We start from the raw sequence: 26,354 nt of genomic DNA, 5'->3' as shown, positions 1-26,354 counted from the left end.
AACAATAATTTACTGTTTTTTTTTTTATTTGTTTTCCATATACAGACCCTTTCGATTTCAACATTAAAAAATATCCGATAGATTTGGGGGTACGTAAATCATTGTGGTTCACATAAAATTATTTAAAAAAGTACAGACGCGGTCCGTGACGTTCACAAATAATGAACACTAGTTCTATAAATATATGAAAGTTACTTTATAATAGATATCAAGCGCGGTCCAAGCACAAATGAGTAAAACTTCACACTATTACACTATGTACACGCGCCGCCACTTACTCAATTTAAAAATCCGCCGCGGGACTTCGCAAGCGGGAATTATGCTTTTAAATGCCTCGTGTGTGGGTGCAGGCCTCGCGCGCTCGGCTTTGGGCCCCGCCCGCTCGGCCTGGGGCCCCGCCCGCTCGGCCTGGGGCCTCGCCGCGCTCGGCCTCGAGCCCGGGCCGCTAGGGCAGCGTGTAGCGCACGTAGGGCACCTCCACGTCCTCGCCGGCCTCGTCATTGCAGCACAGCTCGAACACCAGCGCGCGCACGTGCGGCTCCAGCTTCTTGCGCGACACGCTCGCCACCACCTCCGACATCGGCAGGTTCAGTCTCTCCGCGCACTTCTGCTTCGGCATGAAGAACGAGTACAGCATGCACACGCCCTGCGACAGCATTGTAATCTCCAGCTTGTGCTCGTTCTTGAAGTAATCCAGGAACTGCTGAAGGGTCACCTCGCCCTTGACTTCGAAGCGGTCCCAGAGCGTCCACTTCTTATCGTAATATTTGTTGGTCGGGGCCGCGATCGGTTCGGAGAATCCGAAGAACGGAAGGGCCAAGTTGACGAAGCCGTTCTTAAAAACTTCCAGAGTGTTGAATCCTTGAGCGAGCTTGTACAGTTCGAGGCAGACGAGTCCGGCGACTACTGAAGTTGTGGTCGCTATGGCGGGGATGATCTTTCCGGCGATGAGTTTGGAGCGATGGCGGTCGGCGGGCGGGATCTTGTAGTTCGCCGCGCGCAGGTTGGAAGCTGCCACGATGAAGTCCATGTGGAAGTTGGTGTCGTCGTCCTTCTCGAAGTCCAGCGGGGTGATCTTGAGGCCGCCGAGGGCGGAGGGGTGCGGGAGCTCCTTCACGAGCGACTTGGCGCGGTCCACGTCCGGCTCGTCGTTGTTCTGCTGCAGCTGGGCGTCGGTCACGGCGATCTTGATACCGGATTTGGGACTGAATTCCGGTACCTGAAGAAATAATATATAGGTATATTAGAAATCTGATAACGATACAGGTGAACAAATTGCTACTAAATTCCATGTCAGGGCTTATAAAGTGGGGTAATAAGATCCCACAGAGTTCGAAAATGCTTGTAAAGGATAAATGATAAGGTGGTAATTTAATATATTACGTAAAAATTCCCTTATGATCTTTGCTCTATGGGGAGTTTTGCATAGTGATTAGTGACAGTTCTCATCCGCATAAAACAAAATGCAAAAACATTAAATAGCGTCATCCACAACAATGATCCTCATTTTTGTTGTAGGTACTCAACAGCATCTTCGATTAATAGGGAGTATTAGGGTATACCCGGATAAGACCGGATTTTTTTTTATACTACAAAAAAATTATTACTTATTTCTCACTAACTTTGATCTAATGTTTAATGCAAATGATAAAGAGGAAAACAGGCAACAAGAAGAAGAAGACACCAAACCGAAAAATCTTTTTGGACTAAGATCGGACTAATTGCTAATTCGAACTCTAAGGGAAGGAGAAAGTTGTAAAGGTGCTTTAAAGTTGCATACGTTGAAGATCCGGACTTTTCCATTAAATTTCGACTCGTTCGTTACACACGACTGAGCGATTACTATAATATGGCATGAGGGGCGGGTTGAATGGCATCACACTTCTATTTTGGTAGTAATTGCGATCATACGGTCTTACCCTCCATTCGATCTTATCCAGGTATACCTTACTGCAAAGTTCTGTTGCCGGAATGCAGAGCTAGCTCAAACCATCAAGAAGGCGGTATGTTTACAGTTTGTGCTAGTGGCGTCACCTGCGCAGTTTTGCGTGATATTTCCTATACAGGGTTTTTTTTATGCAATAATTTACGGGGTGAATATCTATATATTCTACCTATGGCATACTGAGCAACTTTTACTAAGAGACCAACCCCGAAATGACGAAAAAAAATTCTCTGTTTCATACATTTTGGCTGTCTGTCCTACACATTTTCTATAGGAGAGTAATTTTTTTTTTCGCTATTTCGGGATTAGTCCCATAGTAAAAGTTGCTCAATATGACCTATATATTCACCCCGTGAATTATGGCACATGATTAAATAAACACCTGTATACGAATCTCTGCTCAGAATAAAAGGAAAAAAAGATGACTTGAAAGATATATGCGAACCTATTGACTATTGATTATGTATGTATCCTGCTTTAAACATGTTTTTATTTAATAATAAGTGACAAATCCAAAAATGCTGTAGCTACTAGTATTAGTTGAATTTGTACCTACCTCAAATTGACCTGTAAAACATATAAATGTGGACCCGAGTCCCGTCCTTAAACTACGTACAAAAGAGAGGTATGGGCATTGTGAATGTCATCTCGCTTTGTGTGGTAGGGCACAGCACAGCGGATGTCATTCCAGATCTAGAGCAGAGCCCAACTGGGGAGTACCTCCACCTTATAGAAAACCGCAGCCAAATAACACTAGAGCCTACTCATAGTGTTGTGTTCCTGCCGGTGAGTAAGGTTGCCAGAGCTGAACTAGGGGGGGGTAAGGGTCGGCAACGCGCATGTAACTCCTTTGGAGTTGCAGGCGTCCATAGGCTACGGAGACTGCTTACCATCAGGCGGGCCGTACGCTTGTTTGCCACCGACGTAGTATAAAAGAAATAATCTTGTAATAAAGTATACTCACAGGCACTTGAGCAGCCATCTGCGCGACGGCCTCCCGGTCGGTGTTGCGCGGCAGGCCGTACACCGCGGCCCGCAGGTTGGCGGCGGCCAGCACGTAGTCCAGGTGCAGGGGGTCGCGCGGGTCGAAGGCCAGCGGCGCCGGGCAGCGCTTCGGGCCCGACCAGAACGGCGCCCCGGACGTGGTCTGCTGGTCGGGCGGGAAGTTGTACAGCAGCTGCTTGATCTGGTTGGCGTACTGCGCCTCCCAGTGCAGCCGCGCCCACGTCACGCAGTCCGCGAACGTGAGGGGACGGTCGTTTATGGCGTTCTGGAAATATTACACAATATTAGCACAGTACAAGAACAGTGATCTTCATAGAAATGTGCCGCCGTCGGCAGGAGTGTCTGCGTGCGCCGGGCGCCGTGTACGCACGCGCCGCCACGCACACATTAGCATGATATACGGGAAATACTGCCTGCTCTTTACCGGCCTTCATTTATGAATTGATAGAACATTTCATTATATTATATAAATAGAAACCTAGTACATATAATACGCAAATCATATTTTCTCAAACTTGTAATGAAATGCTAACATGACTTACTTCAAATTAGGTCCGGAAATACTACATATCAGGTGCGATGAGTGATGATGATATGTAAAGGAATTTCATGCAGCCTTACACACCTAGGCCTGTAAGGCAACCTTCTTTTGTTTTTTAACGACAAATAATGGCACGTCTTGGCATTCAACTATAAAAAACCTATAAGCAAAATTCTGCCAGTATGCTTTTTTTCATTTTTTTGTCTTTTTTGTGTTTTTTCTTTTTTGTGTTTGTTAAATATTACTTCGGGGTTTCAAAGGGGAAAAAAAATTCATTATTTTTGCGCTACGACGCACGGTTTAGGAGGTACAACCCCAAAAAGTTTTTTGTTTCAGTCATGCAGTAATCTTTATAGGGCTGCATCTAAACCGTGCGCCGTAGCATAAAAATAATAAAATTTTCGTTCCCCTTTCGGTAACAACAAAAAAGAAAAAAAAAAAGAAAAGAAAAAAGCGTAATATCACATTAGGACATGAAACAATCATCATCATCATCATCATCATCATCCTATTTTTTTTTTAATTATTTCTGTGCAAGTTTGAGAAACGCACTATACAAATCTCGGCGGGAAACGGGGTTGCAGGCCGCGTTTCCCTACCGCCCTCGCAACGCTCTGCCGTCTATATCTACTTGGCCTGCAACCCTTCGTTTCCCGTCCTCTATAGTAATGTACTATTAGCTAAAAATAAAAATGACAACCCTAAGCGCCAATGCAAGAGTAGGCAAATAACTTGCAGAGCGGCCTTAGATTCACTACTGTTCTTAGGCCTGAGGTACACTTGTAAGTTTTACTTACGTAAGTAGGGACACAGCTATACTATAGAGTGAGAGATGAATATCATTATCTCATTCTAACAAATATCTTTGTCCTTACTTACGAAAGTAAAACTTACAAGTGTATCTCAAACCTTAGTGTACTGTAATATTAGTAAGTACGTGAAGGTAGGGAAATGGAAATGGCAGCCGATTAGTAGTTATACAAAAATTGGTAATACAATTGGCAGCCGAGTGTTGTAAATAAATAAATAAATAAATATTATAGGACATTATTACACAAATTGACTAAGTCCCCCAGTAAGCTCAATAAGGCTTTTTTTTTTGTTGTGTAAGCAAACTTACGAGAGGTCACAGAGGGAACACCAAACGAGCAATTCTAATTCCCACCAACATAAAGTATTTACGAGCATATGTTTGAAATTCAATGAAACATTGAGATACTTAACGGCATTAAAATAGCTTGGATTTATAAAAAGTAGTGAACTAGTCTCCAGAATCAGGGACACTAATCCTGTATATAAAATGAATGGGCGGCTGACTGATGCAAATTACGTCAAAATAATGTTGAACGATATACGTAATATGAATACGACTACAATCGATTTAAACAAAGGCAACATAATTTCAAAAAAGTTATAGTGTTTTATTCTTGAAATAATTAATCATATTTTTTCTTTATTCGATATTTTCAGTCCATTCCTTTTATAGTTCACTATACACTTATACAGGGGAAATGACCTCTCTACATCTACAGATGTAAGAGGTGCGTATTCGTAAAGTGATACTTCATCACTTACTGATAATGATTTGGAACTTACTGATATAATAACAAAAAATGCATATATTTTTATACATAAATATAACTCGAAACTTATTAAGTCTTATCCATCTTATGCTTTCGTCACCATATTGCATCCATCGGCCGCCCTAAATGACGTAAATATTGACACATTTGAAATACTTTTAAGAGGGAAGAATAGCTTTTCGAAACTAACGAAATAACGGTAATTTTACTGTTCGGGTGAAAACATTTTCCACTAACTAAATCTTAACAAATCCCTTTGATTTTGATGTCGATCGCTTCAGCATAATATATTCTAGGTTTATAGGTTAATTTTTTTTTTTTTTACTTTCTCTTGCAATGTTGAAAAAAAAAAGGAAAACCTATAAGCCTATTTTTTAATTGTGTCAATAACATACTAAAAAGTAATAGAAAATATTTTGAAGTGAAAAAACATTCACTTTTTTTATATTGACGATCACGTTAACGTCAAATACCAAGTATTTTGAATTGAGACACAGAATTCTCCGGATTGTCATTACTTTGCTACAAATAAGATTGAAGTGAAAGCTGCACCAGTTCAGCTGCAGTTCCACTGCACGTAGTAGTGACGTACCCTGACGCTCTCGATGGCCTCGAGGGGCTGGCTGCCCGGCAGCTTCAGGGTCCGCTCCTCCCAGTGAGGATCGGCCAAGTACTGTCAACAGACAACACACTATTATAACGATTACTATGAAGCCGCGTTTTCACATAGTGTTTTGAGCAAACGTTTAGTATTCCCATTTACTATTAAATTAAATAATTATTTATTTCAGGCATTTACAACCCATACATGTGTTATTAACATACAAAGTAAAAAATAAAAATTAATGTTAAAGCTATACATATAAAACCTAACATGCAAACACGAGGTAGGTACAGTGCGCTGTGAAATTGCATGGAGAAATTATAAATAAATAAAATAAAATAAATAAAAATAAAGATTACAGGACATTATTACACAAATTGACTAAGTCCCACAGTAAGCTCTATAAGGCTTGTGTTGAGGGTACTTAGACAACGATATATATATATAATATATAAATATTTATAAATACTTAAATACATAGAAAACACCCATGACTCAGGAACAAATATCCATGGTCATCACACGAATAAATGCCCTTACCAGGATTTGAACCCGGGACCATCGGCTTCGTAGGCAGGGTCACTACCCACTAGGCCAAACTGGTCGTCAAATGAATTCATTGACAAAGTCGCCATGCATTTTCACAACAACCGGATGAGCTTTATAATTTTAATTAAACACATTAAGATTATCATTTTCGATTAGAATCAATGGTAAAATTGGTTAAAAGACAAAACAATTCAAATTATAAAATTAAGAACATATTGGAGTAACTGTTTTCATTAACCGAACGAACGAACTATTGCTCGCTCAGAACTGTTCAGAACACTAAGTGAAAACACGGCTTTAAAACAATAATACACCACTTTTTAGTTATGTCGGAGATCCTCCCCGTTTTAGTAATGTGGGGGCACGGTAATGACCTGCCAAGACTAGCCAAGCCAAGCGCAACGGTACTAGGGTCATTTTTCAGCAATCTCATTCCCCTGGCTATACCTATTCGCAAATTCCCAGGTCATTCCGCTACGCAGTTTTGGTTGTAGATGGAACTTCGCACAAGTTACACAGTCACTAGAAATGAGATGCTAGTAAAGCGGAATCTCCTAGGAATTTGGGAATATGTATGACCAGGGGAATGAGATTTTTGAAGAATGACCCGTCTACCTACATTTTCTCGAAGTGCTTCGTTGTTTTTGAACCCTCACAACTTGGGTTTGGGTTATATCAGAAAAACAAAATTTTCGAGATATAATGTCAATAATGGACTTATTTAAAGTAAAAAGTTTCAGTTGTATATAAATTAGATTTCAATGATATTTAAAAAAAAAAAACGATTTAGTTACTGACTGACTCACTGACTGATCATCATCGAAATTCTTAGGGTACTTCCTGAAGTCCTAGAAATGGTCTGAAGGACACGATGACCTGGAAGGTCGGAGGGAGCATACCTGGGCAGCATGTTCGGCGGCCTGGCGGAACAGCCCCTCGAACTCGTCGCGCGCCCACTGCAGCGTGTGCTCGATGGCGTTGGGGAAGTTCTTGAGGGTGCAGATGGGGATGCTCTTCTCCGGGGGGTCCTGGGACGAGCTGTACGACTCCGTCAGGAAGGGCACCACGACCTGGAAAATTAAACATGTGTAAGGGTTGTGCTACACTTGTAGAGCAATTGATGTTGTACGTAAGACTTGACTTAATAAACGTTTGCTAAAACCAAAAGGCACAATACATAAACGGTTGTTCCCTTTTAAATTAATAACATTACTATTGTACATTATTGTGACCGCCGCTTTTGACATTGATTAAATTTGCGATACCTATCCGTCAACGTCTAGACTGATCTAAAATATTTTAACACACTAAATTTGTTTATGAAAACTACGTCCCTGACAATTAATGAAAATTGGATCGACATCATTTCAGATATCGTCAAACAAACGTTGCGAATGCATCCCTCTAAGACTTCGAAGATAGTTGACCTGCGTATTGCCCTTGATCCCAAGCGACAGCTCTCAAGTAAAGACTTCTAATAAAACAGACGACATCCACATGCATCCACAGAAAAATGGTCATTATTTTCTGTCTAGTTGAACTTAAGTTACATAGTCACCTGTGTATTGCCCTTGGTTCCAAGCGTACCGCTCTCAAGCAACGGCTTCCTATAGTACACACAGCGCCTGTCCATGTATATACGCGCGTCCACATTGTCCAGTGCGTTGGCAACACCGTCCAATTCTTCGAAGAAGTGGTCGTCGTAGACGGACTCGGTTTCGGGGCACACTCGGTTCTCTTGTGCGAGCACGTTCATTGATGGGTTCATGCGTTTGATCACCTGGAAATAAAAACTGGGTTATTAAGTTGGCCTAAAAACATGAAAGAACAGTTGTGTGCAAAATAATAGCAGTGCATTTATAGTAGAGTAACAGTGACTTTGTTTTTAGAAATAGGATAAGCCATAAGTTACACAATAATCAACCAAGCAAACAAAGCAAGTAGCTGGAGAAAACCAACAACAAGGTTGCATGCGAATTTGGCTCTCTCCCGGAGCGTGCATGAACTGTAGGGGACAGCACAGGAGCCCCCTAGGCTTTGTTTATTGACGCCAAGTGTAAATGTCGAGTTTAAGCTTCCGACGTAGTCCACAAGATGGCAGAACCTACAGTACACAAAATGTATGTCAACTGTAGAGGGCAGCACTTGCTTTAGCGAGAAGTGTCAATGTAGGGTCAGCATCAATAGTAGTGGATGAAACAACGCTCCAAAAATATCTGATATTCCGGATAACTTTTCCAAATATTGATAAATCCATAAAATTTACGTTTAATAGTACATTACGATACAAGTGCGAAAAATAGGAAATTCGAAACGAGTGGTGATAAATTAAAACACGACCGAAGGGAGTGTTTTAAATCGACACGAGTTGCGAATTACCTATTCGCACATGTATCGTACAACGTTTTACAGTACATATGGCCCTTTAAATGTTCGACACAGTAACGTAATATGCTACTTCTCGCACTAGTGCTATAAAGTAGCCCCATATGTACTGTAAAAGTATATCTTATAACGTCTTAATTGTTCTACATATAGAACCACCACATTTTGTTAAGCTGTTACACTTTTGAAACCTTGTTTGATCCGCTACTTTTGATGCTGACTGTACAGCTTATGTTTCCGATTCCTGAGTCGGAGTCTGGAGTCGCGTTTGAGTCTGCCATGCCACCAGATGGCAGACTCCAACGCGCACGGCCCCAATAAAGAGATTTTTTCGCTAAGCAGGCACTACTCACCCTAGCCGCAGTGCTGGACTTGGGTTTCTGCACGTCGTAGGGCCGGAACAGGAACTGCCGGTTGAGGTTGCTCTTCTCGATGAGGTCCATGTCGGTGACGGTGACGCGGCCGCCGTCCGCGCCGACGCCGATCATGGCGAAGTTCTTCAGCAGCTCGCAGCCGATGGCACCAGCGCCTGGTGGAGACAATTAAAAATTTATATTATAAAGGTGTATTCGGATAACTCCGCAAATCATCTAAGATGCCATCATTATAAATTCGGAATTATCCGACTGTTTTCGACATTCGGAATAACTGGAATACACCGTAAGGTACAGTTTTAGGTCAAACTAGTCTAAATAAACAAGACTGTATCGAAATATGTGACATACATACATACATACATATAATCACGCCTATTTCCCGAAGGGGTAGGCAGAGACCACGGATTTCCACTTGCTACGATCCTGACATACCTCTTTCGCTTCCTTCACTTTCATGACATTCCTCATACACGTGGAAAGAATGAGTGAAAGAAGGTTAACAAAGAGAGTGTATAAGGGAGAAGTAGAAGAGGGAGTTGGAAGGGGTAGACCTCGGCGGACTTTCTCTGATCAAATCGGGGAAATCCTGAAGAAAGGCCAGGTCAAGAGCACCCTAAACCGACGAGCGTGTATGAGGAACGATATAACGATAACTTTATAACGATAGTCCGATACAAATACAATGCCGCGCGACGCAGCGCGGCGTAAGCGCCATCGACAATAAGGTCCCTTTTCATATGGATTGTCACATATATCGTAATGTATACCTAATATATTTTTGGTATTTGCTATTAGGATACAATTTGGTAAGAAATAGTTAGAGAGCCGAGGAAGGGCATACAGTAGTATTAATCAATCATGATCATTCGCCAGTGTTTCAAGTTAGTTGTTAAGAAAATCATATACGTGCAGTAGTTGTAGGCATTAGATTTTAATATTCATATTTAAATTACTTAATCAAGGCTACGTTCAGAATGAAACGCATGAAACAAATCGTAATCATAACATTAGCCGCAAATAGGATTATATAACCGAACAAGTGCAACAGCGTAAGGTTTCACGCGTTACGTTTTGCGGTAGCGATATAAATTATTGTTTTATACTTATTCAACACAGAGATAGATAGAATACTCCTTATGGGCACACCTCAGTAAAAGATGCAGCTTAAAGAAAAACACAAGATGGTACACGGCTAGGTTGAACCTCAGCTAGAATCTTCTCGGGTCAGAGGTGTAGGGTTAGAGCCGGTGTAGCTTTATTTGACGTTCATAAGCGCATTGTAATATGCCTACTTGAATAATAAACTATCTTTATCTTGTCTTTAGATGCCAAATCTTATTAATGGGATCAGGCTTATTTTAAGAACCAAATAGCTTATAGTTATGGAACCCACTACGTTAAAGCAATACTTCAAGTGATAAATGGTAGTCAAAGTGTGACAATAGTACTCTACGCGTGAATTTCCCCTTACTAAACGGTACGTGATTGTGAAGTCACGATAAAGTTGAAGACGTCTTTACTAGATAGAAAAAAAAACGGTATTTTAAATTTGTTTTAGGTGAAATAAGACCGTCCATTTTATGTGTTTAACGAACAATTTTCGCGGAGTAAAGCGTAACGAAAGGATTTTATTACTCTGTACGCAATCAAGTAACACGCAATGTTAATTCTATCAATAAATATAAAACCATATAGTACAGACAAAGAATTTAATTTCCTACCCATTTCGTACCTTGTCGCAGTGACAATAGTATGAGGTCTCTAGCGAGTTTCATGTTGTTCGTCACTGTGACAAGGTACGAAATGGGTAGGAAATTAAATTCCTTGACCGTACATTTTTGTAAAGTAAAGATCACCTCAACTACACGTTGGGGCATGAAGACAACTCGATGCCAGCACACAAAAGCGCAATGAAATTTTATAGAATGCAATATTTTTTTTTCAATAGTCGAAATATCTCGGTCTGTCTATCGCTTTTGCATATTCGGGAGGTAGGAGGCAAACACCGAAATTTCGGTATTGAATGTTTGCGGCGGATTCTCAGTAATTCTGCTATCGTCGTAACATTTTATCAGTATAGATCGTGTCATTCACGAAGACGCGTGCCGTGACGCGTATTGTCATTGTATTAACGACGGGCTCAACGAGGGGCGGGAGGGGGTTAGGGTCGGCAACGCGCATGTAACTCCTCTGGAGTTGCAGGCGTACATAGGCTACGGATACTGCTTACCACCAGGCGGGCCGTATGCTTGTTTGCCACCGACATAGTATAAATAAAAAATAAAAAAATGTTATTAAAGGTTAGATTTGACACATCTGCGCGTCATCGTGGATGACACGAACTATAATTGCCCCTATTCGTCTTGACTTGATCTCGTGTTTTCGTAAACGCCTCATAAAAGCTTCTGTACCCCTAGTGTAAATAAATTCGATTTCGAAACGTGACGTACGCGTTTGCGTTTAGTCTCATTTTGTATTGGATTTAGAAAGAGCGCGCCAAGCGGGACGTTTTGGAAACTCAAAATCCTATACAAAATGAGACTTAACGCAAACGCGTTCGTCACGTTATGATGTCGATCAAATTCAATACTAGGGGTACTGTTTAGTCGGTTCCGAAATTGAACAGGAACCGAATGCCGCCGAAATGTGCAGCTGTACCCGCCATTCACCTTTCATTGATCGCATATTTATAAATAGCCAAGGCCGCTACGTCTAGCCACGAAATGTCTAGTGGCTAATAGAGATACGATGGAGTTACGGCCTTATGGTGTTGGAATACTTATCGGGTAACACCGATGCGATACTTATCGGTCACTGATTATGGTGAGTAATGATAATATTTGCTTTACGATTGTGGTGTATCTATTTTCCATAATTCATTAATTTCAACAAATCTTTTACTGTTCAATGATTTTATTTATCATTGATATATAAAAATTATAAACGGAGTTTATTTATAGTACTTAGTAAACACTTAATTGCACAAAACAAGTACATAAAACAGAAAGAATACAGTAAATATGTACAAAGGCGAACTTATCCCCTTAAGGGATCTCTTCCAGCTAACTTTAAGTAAGTCATATCGAAAAGTCGAAATGTCTTAAAAATTCTATGCATTTCAGAAAAACGAATGAGAAATTTATATCCTCCTGAAAGCAAGCTAAGCTCGTGCCGGCTTGTGGTATTTTGTATCGAAACTAAAAGCTGCCTTTCTTTATTTTATCTTTACGTTTAAAAAAGATTTATTTTTCAAGTAGGCATATTACAATGAGCTTATGAACGTCAAATAAAAGCTACACCGGCTCTAACCCTACACCTCTGACTCAAGAAGATATAAGTTCCTCCTCAATTAGAAGAATATCTATAAACTCGGCGGGACACATCTTTTCAAAACATCTTACTCGTACAATTAACATGCATAAATTTAAAAATAGTTATTTACAGTACATATGGTGCTACTTTCCCGCACACGTGCGGGAATGAGCACTATCCGTGCCTATATGTCGAAACTTTAAAGAACCATATGTACTGTAAAACGTACGATACATGTGCGAATAGGTAATTCGCAACTCCTGTTGATTTAAAGCCACTCCCTTCGGTCGTGTTGTAATTTATCACCACTCTTTGCGAATTCCCTTTTTTTGGTACTTGTATTGTAATAGTTATTTACGCTACAAGTGCAGAAAATAGGAAATTCGCAACGAGTGCTGATGGATGAACACAAATCAACACGAATCGTGTTTTGAATCAACACGAATTACCTATTCGCACGTGTATCGTACAAAGTTTTACGTATGGCTCTTTAAAGTTTCGACATATGCACGGAAAATGCTCATTACCGCACGCGTGCGGGAAAGTAGCACCATATGTACTGTAAATACAATATACGTAATTTATCTGTACTTTTTAGCAAACCTATCAAGAAAAGCTTTTGAAATAGGTAATGATAAGTATCAGTTTAATACAATATTTATATGATAGTAATTACTGCCTAACTTTGGCATCAATTATTAAAAAAAAGTTACAATTGAAAGGTTAGTTCCGGGTCTACTTTAGCACGTCACATTTCGATTAAACAAGAATCCGGCGAATCGGCAAATAATCAATTGAAATAGACCGTGTGATAAATATTACGTCAATAAAAAGTAGGCGTGCAAAAAACGTACTCTAAGCGCTGTCGATCAATCCTTGCATATTTTACACCAGTGCCACGGCTCAACGGCTGTATTGATCTAGTCGAGTCACGCATAGGTACCACTTTTTTCAATGGGATGTCTAGTCATAATTCATTGAAAACCAAATATCTATTAATCATCTTGAAAATCTAGGTACCTAAGTGAACATTATGGCTCAGTTTCATTGGTCGATAGATCCCGCATGCGGGGTACGGGACATTTCCATAAAGCATGCCATTGGGCCAGCATTCGGGGAACTGTTTTCATTGATAGATAAATCCGTTTATTTGTTTGCCACAATACACACAGGAAACACAGTTAATAAAATTACAAAAAAAAAACAGATAATACAAAATCATACGAGAGAAATACACATTTATACAAATCATTGGTCGATAGGGCCCTGTGGGGTGCGGAAGATTTTTAAAACGCATGCTATTATGAGTTTCACTAGTCGTTATACCACCTTACCGCGACTTATGAGTTTCACGTCACTAGTCGTTATACCGCATGCGTGGAGTCCCCGCACGCTTTATATCGAACGAGTTATCGACCAATGAAACTGAGCCAAGGTCAGTATAGATTTTAAGTTTTGGTTAGACAATGGAAAATTAGTGTTGGAGCATTTTGGTGTTCTTTAATTGTAGTTAATTTCTCTCTATATTTATACTTATGTATTGATAAAGGTTTAAAGGGTTTTCTTTGTTTTGAGCCGCAACCTTTATGTACCTACAACGAATAAAATTGTAGCATAATATATTTTAAACGGGCCACAAAATCTAATCGATTAATATAAAAAAATGGGTCGATAGATGACGCTATCATGGAACACATTATTCAAACGTTCATAGAGACATAATAAAGTCGTTTTCTAAATCTAATCTGCGAGTCTGATCTAGTCGGGTAAATACGAGGTGTCTAAGTTGGATACGGGCAAGAAGATTTCATGATACAAAGCAGCAACACTAACATGATACAAATATAACGAAATCATGGGGTGTCTCATTGTTTCTGAGCTCATTATCAGAGCTGATTAAGGAGCTTAAGTAGCTTAACAGAGGTAACGGAGGTGTTGACCTAACATTGGAACACACGACATAAACATCGTGTATATGTTACACTTATTCATTCACCCCTATACAGTATTCGGTCAAAAAGCAACTAACCCTTTTAATACTTAACTTTTGCACTACAATTAGTCATATCCAAAAATGTTACTCACATCATTGGTACAATTTAGCAAATATACACCTAATACGAAAGCATTATGGTTAAAAATGGGGTGAAATCTAAACAAGCTTTTAAAATTTCTTTAAAGAAATTTATAGCAATGTGTAGTACACTTACCAACAACAAAGTACTTCAACGATCCCAATTTCTTCTGGAAGTCCCGTCCGAACACAGCAATCTGTCCATCATATCTCGAGCCAGTCGGTTTACAAGTCTCCTCGGTCAGGGCCGAGCGGTCCTTGGGCAGGCACTCAATGGCGTCCAAGTATAGCCATTGGACGATAGGGTGGAACTTGCCGGAGCAAGCCTTCATCACCTCCTGGGCGACTATGCCGCCAATGGCAGCGTTCATCGGGTTTAGGTCACCGGAGGAAACCTGTAAAGATATATGTTTGTTTTAGTGACAATAAGTAACTTTGTCTGTATATCTTTTCACGCATAAACCGCTGGACCGATTTAAATTAAATTTAGTATAGATATTGAGTGGATTGTTATACTTCTATCTATTATTAAATTATAGAAACGGGACGTAATCCCATATTGAGTTTTAAATAAGAGGAAAAAGTCGTGAAAGTTTCAATCGAGTATCTATATGTTACCTTCTCATAGTAATGAACCGTTCTTGGCAAGTACCTATACAAAATATTTTTTTTAGAAATCCACCCACAAGATGTGGAACGTGGACCAACTTCCACGCGGCAGACCAGCGATGCATGTACAGTCGCCAAGGCGCTCATAAATATCTGAGCACGCCTCTATTGTCAAGGCGTTAGAGTGCGTGTTCAGATATTTGTGAGCACATTGGCCGCTCCGATATATCTGATGGCGACTGTACATTCATAGTACCTTCATAAAGGCCAGATGAGTAATATTTTGACATGTTTGCATAACCGATAATGGGGTTGGGGTGAAACAAGGTCAAGTTCATGTACTCCTCCAAAGGTTATATTCATGACTTATGGAAGTAATTGGTCTTTATTATATTTACATCTTGTGTGCAGCATGGGCAACCAAGCGGGTGAGGTGTTCTTGGCATGATTCTTTCTAAGAGAATAAAAACATGTGAGTATAAGTTATAAACACATCAGACATCACCCACTTGGATACTTCAAATGCAAACGGAACATGTAAATTATTTGGCAGTTTAAAATTTATTATTCACGAAAATATCTGTATAAATATAAATCTATCCTGAGGGAAAGGCATGTTATATATTGACATGTGGGTAGATAAGATCTGCGGGGGTACCCCCCGGTTCGGTTCGAGCTAGCAAGCCAGCACACGTACGTGACACTGTACTTAATTGCATAAATTACCTTCGACGTTTCGAGGACGTCAGTTTCCCCGTAAATCGAAGAAATTTCCGTAAATAATAGAATAATGTATAAAAATCGTGATAGTTTAAATCAAAGTTTAAAAAATTCTGTTCTTAGTTTCTATTCTATTTTGTATCTGTTGGTAACTGATAGAAATTTAGAATTGTATAATATGATGATACATAATGTATAGGGTCAACCTTCAAAATGTTTCTAGTATGCTCAGATTGGGGTACACAAATATTCCCTACCATCTGGCTAGTACGAGTTTTTTTGGAGATCATTGATTTGCAAAACATTGTTCAAGTTATACATCAAGATTTTATATTTTGTCTTTTAAATGTCTGTAGAACCTTGTGTTTACAAAGTTTAATATACGAATCAAGGCGCGCGTCTACGATAGTTCATGTATTGCCTATAAAGATGGAATTGATGAAAACATCCATTAACTTGTTTTAAATCTACTTCTTCTAAAATATTTAGTGGCGCTGCTTTAATTGCATTTACTATACTCTGTATCTTTAGGTATTTAAATAAAAGTAAACAAAATCTACCCTCAAATGGCTCCTTAACCCAGTTGAGGGTAGTGAAAACATTACATGATCATAGGTTTTTAAAGCCAGGTCATACAGTGACAGATCGAGGCAGTTTTGTATTTGGTTGGTTAACCAATAAATGTTATAACTATCCGAAAATGTACAAATTGTCTGTTTACTTTTATTTAAATACCTAAAGATACAGAGCAAGGCCTGTCAACTTCCTTAGAAAGACATGTCGCTTCATAATTGCGCATGTGGTCTAACGCTTGGGAAATAGATACCAGTTATTAATATAAAAAAATTTGCTACAGCAACATTGCTCCTATCTGACTTTGTCTATACAACTTTGGGAACAAATAAAATTATTTATATCTAATATTTTGATTTATGTCACACTGTCCAGCTTTGGCCTTGTATTCTATAAGATTTTCTCGTATTTACTGTGGCAACACCAGCTCACAGTTGGAATTTGAATATTGCTCTGTCATAGACACGTCAGAGTCAGTGTGTCATCAACCTACCACTAGTTAACATCGTATTTCGTCGTTCTCGCTAATTTTCGCAACTTATTGAAAGCACTACTGCCAATCACGTCTCTAGCATTTAGACTCAGTGTTGTGTGGACGAAGGACACCAGGCACATCCGCGAAGTGGAAAATCCGAGGTCTAAGTTGGACGACTCAAGGTAACGGTTCTGAGCTTACTTCTAGCTGGCGACAAGGACAGCCAGAATCACCACCAGCGGTCTTCAACGGCGACCAACGATTCAGCCCCACAACTCCCGGACTGAAAGGTAACTTCGCCCTACACTATTTCACATTTTAGTTTTAATTTAATATTCTAATTTTAATATGTCACAACTTTCTTGCTCAACCGGCCCCTAAATTTCATTCCCTATCGCCCCCCTTTTTCGAATTACAGTCCACTCTCTCGCTATTGAACATTTTGGCCTTCGATCCGCATAATTTGAAAAGTGACCTTTGGTTTTTCGTTTCTCGTTGTTTGTTGCTTATTCGAATTTGTTTGGTCATATCATTTGTTTAATTCAAAATTTAGGGTACACTTATAAAAAAGTCGAGGGTAAGCAAGAAAGTTGGTGGCCGTGTAGTAGTGCTTTTAGTAAATCATTCGTTCACTCGTGGTTAATATTGCTGGCAACATTCTCATAGTTGTCAAGGGTTAACGTCAACTGTCAATGTCACTAGTATCAGTCAGTAGTACTTCGTTTTTATTGAATTAATTTTGCAATTAAGTTTGAGTTTTTCGCCGTTTTAGTGTTTTTAATTGCACTTAAAACAATATGAGTGTACATGGTGATAGTGACACGGATCCCGCGACAGTAGACATGTTCCATGTCGCGCGAGGTTACGCTATTTTTCGGTTAGAAAATATTGAGGGTTCCGACTTGAAAGGGTATGATGAATCAGACATCAAGGATATAGAAAAGGACTTTCACAAAGCACAACTACGGATTTTACGTCCACTGAAACCTGAAAAACGTGTGGAGGAGTATGAAGTCACCAAGGAATTTGAAAGTAAGCTAAAATCCGTAAAATGTAGGTTGAGACAAATGGCTAGAAGTGAAATAAGTGATAAGCCTGAAGTGAAATCTTTAACGCTTGGGAATAATTTAGCTAAGCTTCCAAAAATATCGATTACGCCTTTTGATGGGAAACTGGAAAGTTGGGTGTCTTTTAAGGAGCTTTTTGATTCCCTTATACATAGTCGGAGCAATATTAGTAATGTGGAGAAATTGCACTACCTTCTATCAAGCGTTCAGGGTTCCGCACATGATTTAATAAAAAGTTTTCCTTTGTCAGGTGACAATTACAGCAGTGCATATGAAACACTGTCCAACTATTATGATAGGAAGAGGCAAATTGCTGTCATGTACTATGAAAAACTGCTAAATTGTGAGCCAGTCAAAACAAAAATGGATTTGGAAAGGGTTTTTAGAACTTTTAATGAGAATTTAACTATTTTGTCAAAATTTAACCTCCCCGACAAGAATTTTATGTTATATTATTTGCTTTGGGCAAAGTTAGATGTCGCTACCCGAGAAGCATTTGAGTTACAACTCGCTTCCAATACTGAAGTTCCAAAGTTTGAGGAATTAAAAAACTTTATTGAAAAGCGGAGCAGGGCTTTGGAAAACTCCAGTGTTAGTGTTAGGCCTCAAGTTCAGAATGTTAAACCGTTAACCAAAAACAAAACGGCCCTTGTCGTTTCGACTACATCAACACCAAGTTGTGTTTTTTGTTCGGGTCAACATAGTCTCGATAAATGTAACAAGTTTATAAATCTCAATAATGATGGCCGGTTTAATTTTGTTAAGGAGAAGGGTTTGTGTATTTTATGTTTCTCAAATGCACATAGGGTGAAAACTTGTCGAGCTTCTCGCTGTAGTGTGTGTAATCGCTCGCACCACAACTTATTGCATTTCACAAAGAGTGTGGAAGCACCCACGGGCACAGAGATTGCTACTGCACCGCCTAGCAATGGCATGAGCAGTAGTAGTAGTAACACGGTTTTAGCTGCTATGGCGGGAGATAATACAATCTTCTTCGCTACTGCCCAGGTGTTAATTCGGGACAGTTCTGGTGTCTTCCGCCCAGTGCGGGCGCTCTTGGATGGTGCTAGTGCATGCAATTTCATGTCAAAATCCTGTGCAGAAATGCTAGGATTTGAAACTTCTGGACAACACACTGTGTTTGGCATTGGCAATTCGCCATATCAAACATTTGGCGCACTATCATGTGAGGTCAAGCCAATGGGAAATGAACCCTCTTCACTGAGTACTAAACTCGAAGCTTTCGTTTTGTCGCCGGTATGTGCCGACCAACCTCCTCAACCTGTCGATTCGTCGGGGTGGTCGCACATCAGGAATTTATCGCTGGCTGATCCTGGTTTCGCCCGTCCGGCGCCGGTGGACCTGTTACTTAACGCACAGGTCTTCGTTTCGTCGTTGTTGCCCGGTATACGGCGCGGGGAGCCAGGACAGCCTACTCTGTTGAAAACCATCTATGGATGGGTCGTTATGGGTGAGTGTGACGGGAGTCAGCTCACAACAAGCGCTCTCGTATCGTATCGTAACAATAAAAATCATTGTTTTTTCGTGTCGAGTCCTTCGCAGATTTTGTCGCTTGATGATTCTATAAAAAAATTTTGGGAATTAGAAAACGTTAGTTCTCCGACTAAACCTTTCGTATCTGAGGAGGACCAACGCTGCGAGGACTATTTTCTTGAAAAATACTATCGCAATGAAGAAGGCAGGTTCGTAGTTCCACTACCATTTGTCGATCCCGCGAACAAACCTACCTTCCTCAATTCGCGTGAAATTGCTCTCAAGCGGTTCACGTCGTTGGAACGCAAGTTGAACTCCAACCCCGAGTTCAAAAGGGCGTATGTGGAATTTATGGATGACTATGAGGCTCGTGGTCACTTGGAAGAAGTGGAACCTCCTTCCACAAGTGAAGGCCACTTTTATTACATACCTCACCATGGAATTCTGCGCGATTCCGTCACCACTCCTCTTCGCGTGGTTTTCGACGCAAGCGCTAAGGACGCCAACGAGGTGTCCTTGAACGCTACTCTTCTCGCTGGGCCCAAGCTTCAGACTAACATCTTCGATCTGCTCACACGTTTTCGCTGGCATGCCGTCGTCTTCACAGGTGACGTGAAACAGATGTACAGGCAGATCCTGGTCTCTGATGAAGACGCTGAATTTCAGCGCATTTTGTGGCGCCCTTCTGCTGTCGGTCCTGTGCGCGACTACCGTCTTAAAACGGTAACCTACGGGGTTTCTGCTGCGCCATTCCAAGCTCTTCGTACAATGGCTCAACTTGCCAGTGATTCTGCAGCCGCATACCCAAGTGGTTCAGCTGTTCTCGCTCGTGACATCTACGTCGACGACGTCGTCACCGGAGCGGATTCTGTCGAGCAGGCGCGTTTACTTCAGGTGGACCTTACGAAAATATTGTCGTCGGGGGGTTTCCACCTCAGGAAGTGGACCTCCAATAGTAGTGAGTTCTTGGAGAGCCTTCCGTCTTCTGATCTGTACTCGGAAGACTTTAAACATTTCGAAGAAATGACTGACATTTCTCTAAAGATATTGGGCTTGCTATGGCAACCTCAATCAGATTCTTTCCGGTTTCGTGTCGCCGCTGCTCCTAACGGTCGGTGCACCAAGCGCACCATTCTGTCGGAGATAGCTAGAATCTTCGATCCATTAGGTTTCCTCTCGCCTGTAACATTTCTCGCCAAGTATCTGATGCAATTGCTTTGGGTTTCGGGCGTTTCCTGGGATGGAGATGTCCCGGAAAGCATCAGGCTGGAATGGCAGGAATTCAAAACTCAACTCTCGTCGCTGAGTGCTGTAGCTGTGCAACGCCGTTTAGTCGGGAAATTCGACGTGCTACATCTCCACGGATTTTGCGACGCGTCAGAACGTGGCTTCTGTGCCGTAATCTATTGCCGTACCGAAACTGAGGAGGGTGACGTCGACGTACAGCTCGTGTGTGCTAAGTCCAAGGTCGCGCCATTGCGTAAATTGTCGGTGCCGCGTCTCGAATTGCTCGCAGCGGTTCTGCTGTCTGACTTGATGGCTTCGGTCGTGGAGGCTTTGAAGCCTTTCCACTCGGTAGACAGAATCTTTGCATGGTCGGACTCAAGTGTGACGTTGACCTGGATTAAGTCGTGTCCGTCCAGGTGGAAAACGTTCGTGGCCAACCGTGTGAGTCATATCCAAGACGTTATTCCTCCCGATTCTTGGCATCATGTCAGAACCACTGACAATCCAGCCGACTGCGGATCGCGTGGTTTGCTTCCCCAAGATTTAGTCAACCAAACTTGCTGGTGGAACGGGCCTGATTGGCTCAGGCACCCCACTGAGAGCTGGCCTAAGTCAGTGCTGATGCCAGATAGGGACGTTCTCCATGATGAGCAAAAGATTACAGTCCTCGTAGTGTCCAATGACAATGCACTAATCGACAACTTACTGGAGAAGTTTTCGTCGTTAAGAACACTTCAACGTGTTTTAGCCTATTGTTGTCGCTTCGCGAATAACGCGAAGAACCGAAAAACGGCCGGGAAGTGGCTACGCGGTCCTTTAACATCTATCGAAATAAAGCAGGCACTCATGGTTATTGTACGTTTCGTGCAGCAGCGCAGCTTCGCTCAGGAAATCGAAATCATTTTGAACAATCATTCGAACTCTCTCCCAAAAGCGTTCAGAAAACTGTCCCCATTCATGGATGACGCGGGTCTCTTGAGGGTGGGCGGTCGCCTGTCGCGAGCTTCTCTCGACTTCGACGTGAAGCATCCTTTGCTTCTACCTCGCGACAATCGGCTGACCTTCCTTCTTATCGATGATTATCATAAGCGATTCATGCATCCAGGCATCCAAACACTTCATAACTTGCTAGCGCAACATTTCTGGATTATGTGTCCGAAACGGGCTATTTATGCAGTTGTATCGAAGTGCATGAAGTGCTTTCGGGTGCGGCCACCGGGTGCTCCTGCGCCACTCATGGGCGACTTACCATCGTATCGAATATCCAAGCTGAAGGCTTTCTCGAGCGCAGCGGTTGACTTTGGTGGGCCTTTCGACATCGCTCTCGGTCGCGGACGTGGTAACAAGACGTACAAAGGTTATATTTGCGTCTTTGTCTGTACCGCAACAAAGGCCATTCATACCGAGCTCGTCACCGAGTTGTCCTCGGATGCTTTTCTCGCCGCACTTCGGCGTTTCGTCGCTCGCCGTGGTCGGTGCAGCCGGTTAGTGTCTGACCAAGGTAAAAATTTTGTCGGTGCGAACAACATCCTGCAACGCTTAGTGAAGGATGCTGCCGCACACCATACAATCAACTTCGAGTTCAACCCGCCGGGTAGCCCACATTTTTCAGGACTCGCTGAAGCTGGAATTAAAGCTGTTAAAACACACTTGTCGCGTGTCGTCGGGAACCAAAGGTTGACATACGAGGAATTCTCGACGATCTTAGCCCAAGTCGAGGCTTTACTCAACTCCAGGCCACTCACTCCTCTCAGCACCGACCCCAACGACCTGTCGGCCTTGACACCGGGTCATTTCCTCACCACGGAACCCCTATCGGTCGTACCTGAGGAAGACTTCTCAGACGTTCGGGTTAGCCCTCTCCAACGCTGGAAGTTGCTTCAGAAGATGCACCAGGACTTCTGGAACAAATGGTCGAAGGAGTATATGCATACTCTCCAGCAGCGGATGAAGTGGCACGACAGACACCCTAACGTCCAAGTTGGCACACTTGTGCTCGTTGTAAACGAGCAGACGAGCCCAATGAAGTGGCCCCTGGGTCGCATTATCGACACACACCCCGGATCTGACGGGATCTGTCGTGTGGTTACTGTGCGCACTGCCACAGGGTTGTACAAACGGCCTGTGGTCAAGCTGTGTCCACTACCTGCGTAGTCGCTTTAATGCGCTACATTTGTGTTGTCCATTCTTCGTTTAGCTTTAATATTATCGCACTTGTTTCACTTTTATTGTTCTTTTCGCTTAGTCAAAATACAAATGCATTTTGGTGGGCGGAATGTCCAGCTTTGGCCTTGTATTCTATAAGATTTTCTCGTATTTACTGTGGCAACACCAGCTCACAGTTGGAATTTGAATATTGCTCTGTCATAGACACGTCAGAGTCAGTGTGTCATCAACCTACCACTAGTTAACATCGTATTTCGTCGTTCTCGCTAATTTTCGCAACTTATTGAAAGCACTACTGCCAATCACGTCTCTAGCATTTAGACTCAGTGTTGTGTGGACGAAGGACACCAGGCACATCCGCGAAGTGGAAAATCCGAGGTCTAAGTTGGACGACTCAAGGTAACGGTTCTGAGCTTACTTCTAGCTGGCGACAAGGACAGCCAGAATCACCACCAGCGGTCTTCAACGGCGACCAACGATTCAGCCCCACAACTCCCGGACTGAAAGGTAACTTCGCCCTACACTATTTCACATTTTAGTTTTAATTTAATATTCTAATTTTAATATGTCACAACTTTCTTGCTCAACCGGCCCCTAAATTTCATTCCCTATCGCCCCCCTTTTTCGAATTACAGTCCACTCTCTCGCTATTGAACACACACTACCATATGTAAACTATTATTATTGTGATGTGCCTGTGATTTTGATTAATATGCAACATAATATTTTACTATTTGTGAAATGCTAATTTTAAAACCTCACCCCAATTAAAACAAAAAGAAATGTGGCCGGCCGGGATACGAACCCAGAACCACTAGCTAGAACTGGATCACTACCTACCAAAACCCGCCAGGCTGTACGTTGTCAATTTTAGTACTGAGATACAAAGAGAGCGCCACTAGTATAAACGAACTTACAAAGGGACATTTTTTTGTATGGAGTTATCACTCTTCTCCTAGTGAGTATTATATTCTTTGATACAGAGTTTATAATCATCAATGTCATATTTAAATGTGGTGATTCTTTACCTGTTTTCAAGGTTGAAACCTTGTACAATAATTACACCTGCATAGCTTTAATTATAGTCCCTTGCTTACTAACTTGCATGATTCATTTCAGCATTAAATATTTATTACTAACACCAGCACTTTGAGAAAAAAGCTTTTCTAATAATAAGTAAAAATGATCAGTGTCTCAAATTGTTAATATATTAAACCATTACCGAGGCACATCTACACTGGCTGGATTGTTCGTGAGGAAATTGTCTCGCGCGTATGCTTGCTCTGTGTGGACCCGCCTATTAAATGGTTTTTAGACATCCTTAAATATCTATTGGACAGCACTCCACAAGTCCACACTATAGGGTTAAGAAAATGGTTTGAGTATTTTTTGCTGCTTTGGGGGTATTATTAAAACTACTAGACTACAGTTACACCTATATAAGGTTTTTATCTATAAAAAGTCTGGAAACAAATTATACCTTGCAAAATGTATCCATAAGCTCAGTATTGATTTTCAATGACACTCCATGTCCACACTATGGGGTTGAACAAAAAAAAAATGGGTAGGTAGCCTAAAAAATTGGCTATTACCACTACAATTAACAGGGTATTTACCATATGTGTTTCTAAATGAGTTAGCTTGAAATCACATTTTACGGTCATGATTTATAAAAAATCTAATATGGATATATGGTAATAGTATGGATAGGCAGATAAACTGACAAGGATGCAACTATGATGGTTTCTAAAATGTCTAGCTTATACTCCTAATACCTAGTAAACACAAGATAAAATCTAAAATTTGCCAGTGTGAACTTATATTGTAACAAAACAAAACAAAAGCAACTATTCTGACTGAATATGATAAAATTTCATCAAACTTGAATATTGCAATATTTGTAGAAACGTGAGTGAGGTTAAAAAAATCCTACCTTGCAGAACGTCTCCATGAGCTCAGTATTGATTTCCAGTTCACCATTCTTGAACTCTGGATCAGCCAAAATGCCCTTCAAGTAATCCATGAACTTGGCAGCATCAGCATTACTCCAGGGCTTTGGCAGTCTACCCTCGTTCTCTTCAAACTTGTAGAGTGCAGCAAATGCAAAGTGCAACTGCTGCGGGTAGTCGAACTTGCCAAAGTCTGTAATAACTAAGTCCGGGTTCTTGAAGGACTCTTTTAAGGATTTAAAGGCTAATTTCTTGGGCATCTTGACTTGAGTGACTATGCCACCTCGCTCATATTTGGAGAAACTGGTAGTGTCTCCAATGTTGAAAGTGTATGGACCCAGGACTTTGATCTGGCGGGGCTCACAACCATTTAATTCTGTCATGCCTTGGACCTGTTGATAATTATTCAAATTGATTAATATTGAGCTACAATCATTATCGCAATAAAATAGTATTCACACACCAATAAATTACATGCATACTATTCTGTCATTGTTATTTGTGATATTATTACAAGTAGGGTTAAAAATAGAACTAACCTCACTGAAAGTGACATAGTCCCCATCTTCCAGTCCATGACGTGTGTCATCCAGGCAAGTGACCACTGCCTGCTGGTCATTCGTGATGGCGGCAATCATGGCAGACACCGGATTCTCGCCGTTCACATCGCGAACAGTAAACTCCTCACCAAAATCACAGAACACTCTGGAAAATAAGCCCCTCGTGTCCGCGATGACCAGCGCGATGTTATTAGCGTGAGTAATAGCTGCTATACGCTCCTGCTCGGCCCAGGAAGCGCTAGTGAGAACCACCACACTAAACTTTCGGAGAAACTCTTCCGTAAGAGCACCAGTATACGCCGTAGTCGGCACATAGTGATTTAACTCGGCTAGCTGCTCAACAGAGGCCGTCGCACGGTTCTGACCTATCGTAGCCTCCGACAAATAGAACTGAGAAGATAAATCCGAGATTGTACAGTTACGGTCATCGTGAAGAGTCACCGACTTCACACCGCCGAGAATCACATTTTTTGCGACTTCCACGCCTAGGCCTCCCAAACCCGATATTAAAACGTCGGAATTTGCCATCCGACGCATAGCATCGTGGCCCAGCACGTATAGCTGCCTGGAGTACAGGCTTTCGTCGATTTCATCTTCCATGCGCGTTCCATTGTTCGCCATTGCTGAAGAATTGGAACGGGATTCTCCTGTGTTTAGCTTCCGCTTTTTCGCCGGGGGGTCAACGGAATTATCGGCGACTTCAGCACTAGACATCGGGCACGAACGCGCACAATTTTGCCAGAATTTTGCTTTGCTTTTACCAAGACAATCAGGAAAATTAGCCTTCAAATTATTGAGAGCGACATTCGCGCTTCGTCAGAAGATGGACCGCTTGCTTACTCACTGTCTTGAAGTTAGCAACGAATAACGTGGACAAAATTAATAAGTAATGAAATTCTTCTTCTTTATACTATTTTTTTGTAAATAACATAACGTTAAACTCAAATGAAAACTTTCTTTTCTCTTTGCACTCGGCAGAAATATCTCTAGTTCAAGGGTCTAAAAATATATTTTTTTGGTTTTGAAAATTGAATTCGCGTTTGCATCGAATTACATTGATTACTGGTAACACTGTTTACATGTTTTTTTTTATAACTTTGACCTGAATGCTTGTTATTTTTATTTTAGAGATGGGTTCG

General features: G+C 41.4%; 1 protein-coding gene across 1 annotated transcript; it reads right to left on the bottom strand.

The window, feature by feature from the left end:
- Positions 1-94: 94 nt before the first annotated feature.
- LOC133524587 (ubiquitin-like modifier-activating enzyme 1) lies at positions 95-26,276 on the bottom strand. The gene is made up of 9 exons (XM_061860682.1): positions 25,195-26,276; positions 24,640-25,047; positions 14,512-14,770; positions 8,966-9,141; positions 7,786-8,007; positions 7,127-7,297; positions 5,667-5,747; positions 2,910-3,215; positions 95-1,219 (listed from the first exon to the last, which is right to left on the bottom strand). The coding sequence occupies exons 1-9, from the start codon at positions 25,927-25,929 to the stop codon at positions 446-448; spliced, it is 3,132 nt and encodes a 1,043-aa protein (XP_061716666.1). The 5' UTR covers positions 25,930-26,276; the 3' UTR covers positions 95-445.
- Between the last annotated feature and the right edge of the window lie 78 nt (positions 26,277-26,354).

This window comes from Cydia pomonella, chromosome 13, assembly GCF_033807575.1.
Source record: "Cydia pomonella isolate Wapato2018A chromosome 13, ilCydPomo1, whole genome shotgun sequence".
NCBI lineage: Eukaryota > Metazoa > Arthropoda > Insecta > Lepidoptera > Tortricidae > Cydia > Cydia pomonella.
The sequence above is the reverse complement of the archived record's forward strand: the minus strand, read 5'-3'. Positions and strand labels throughout refer to the sequence as shown.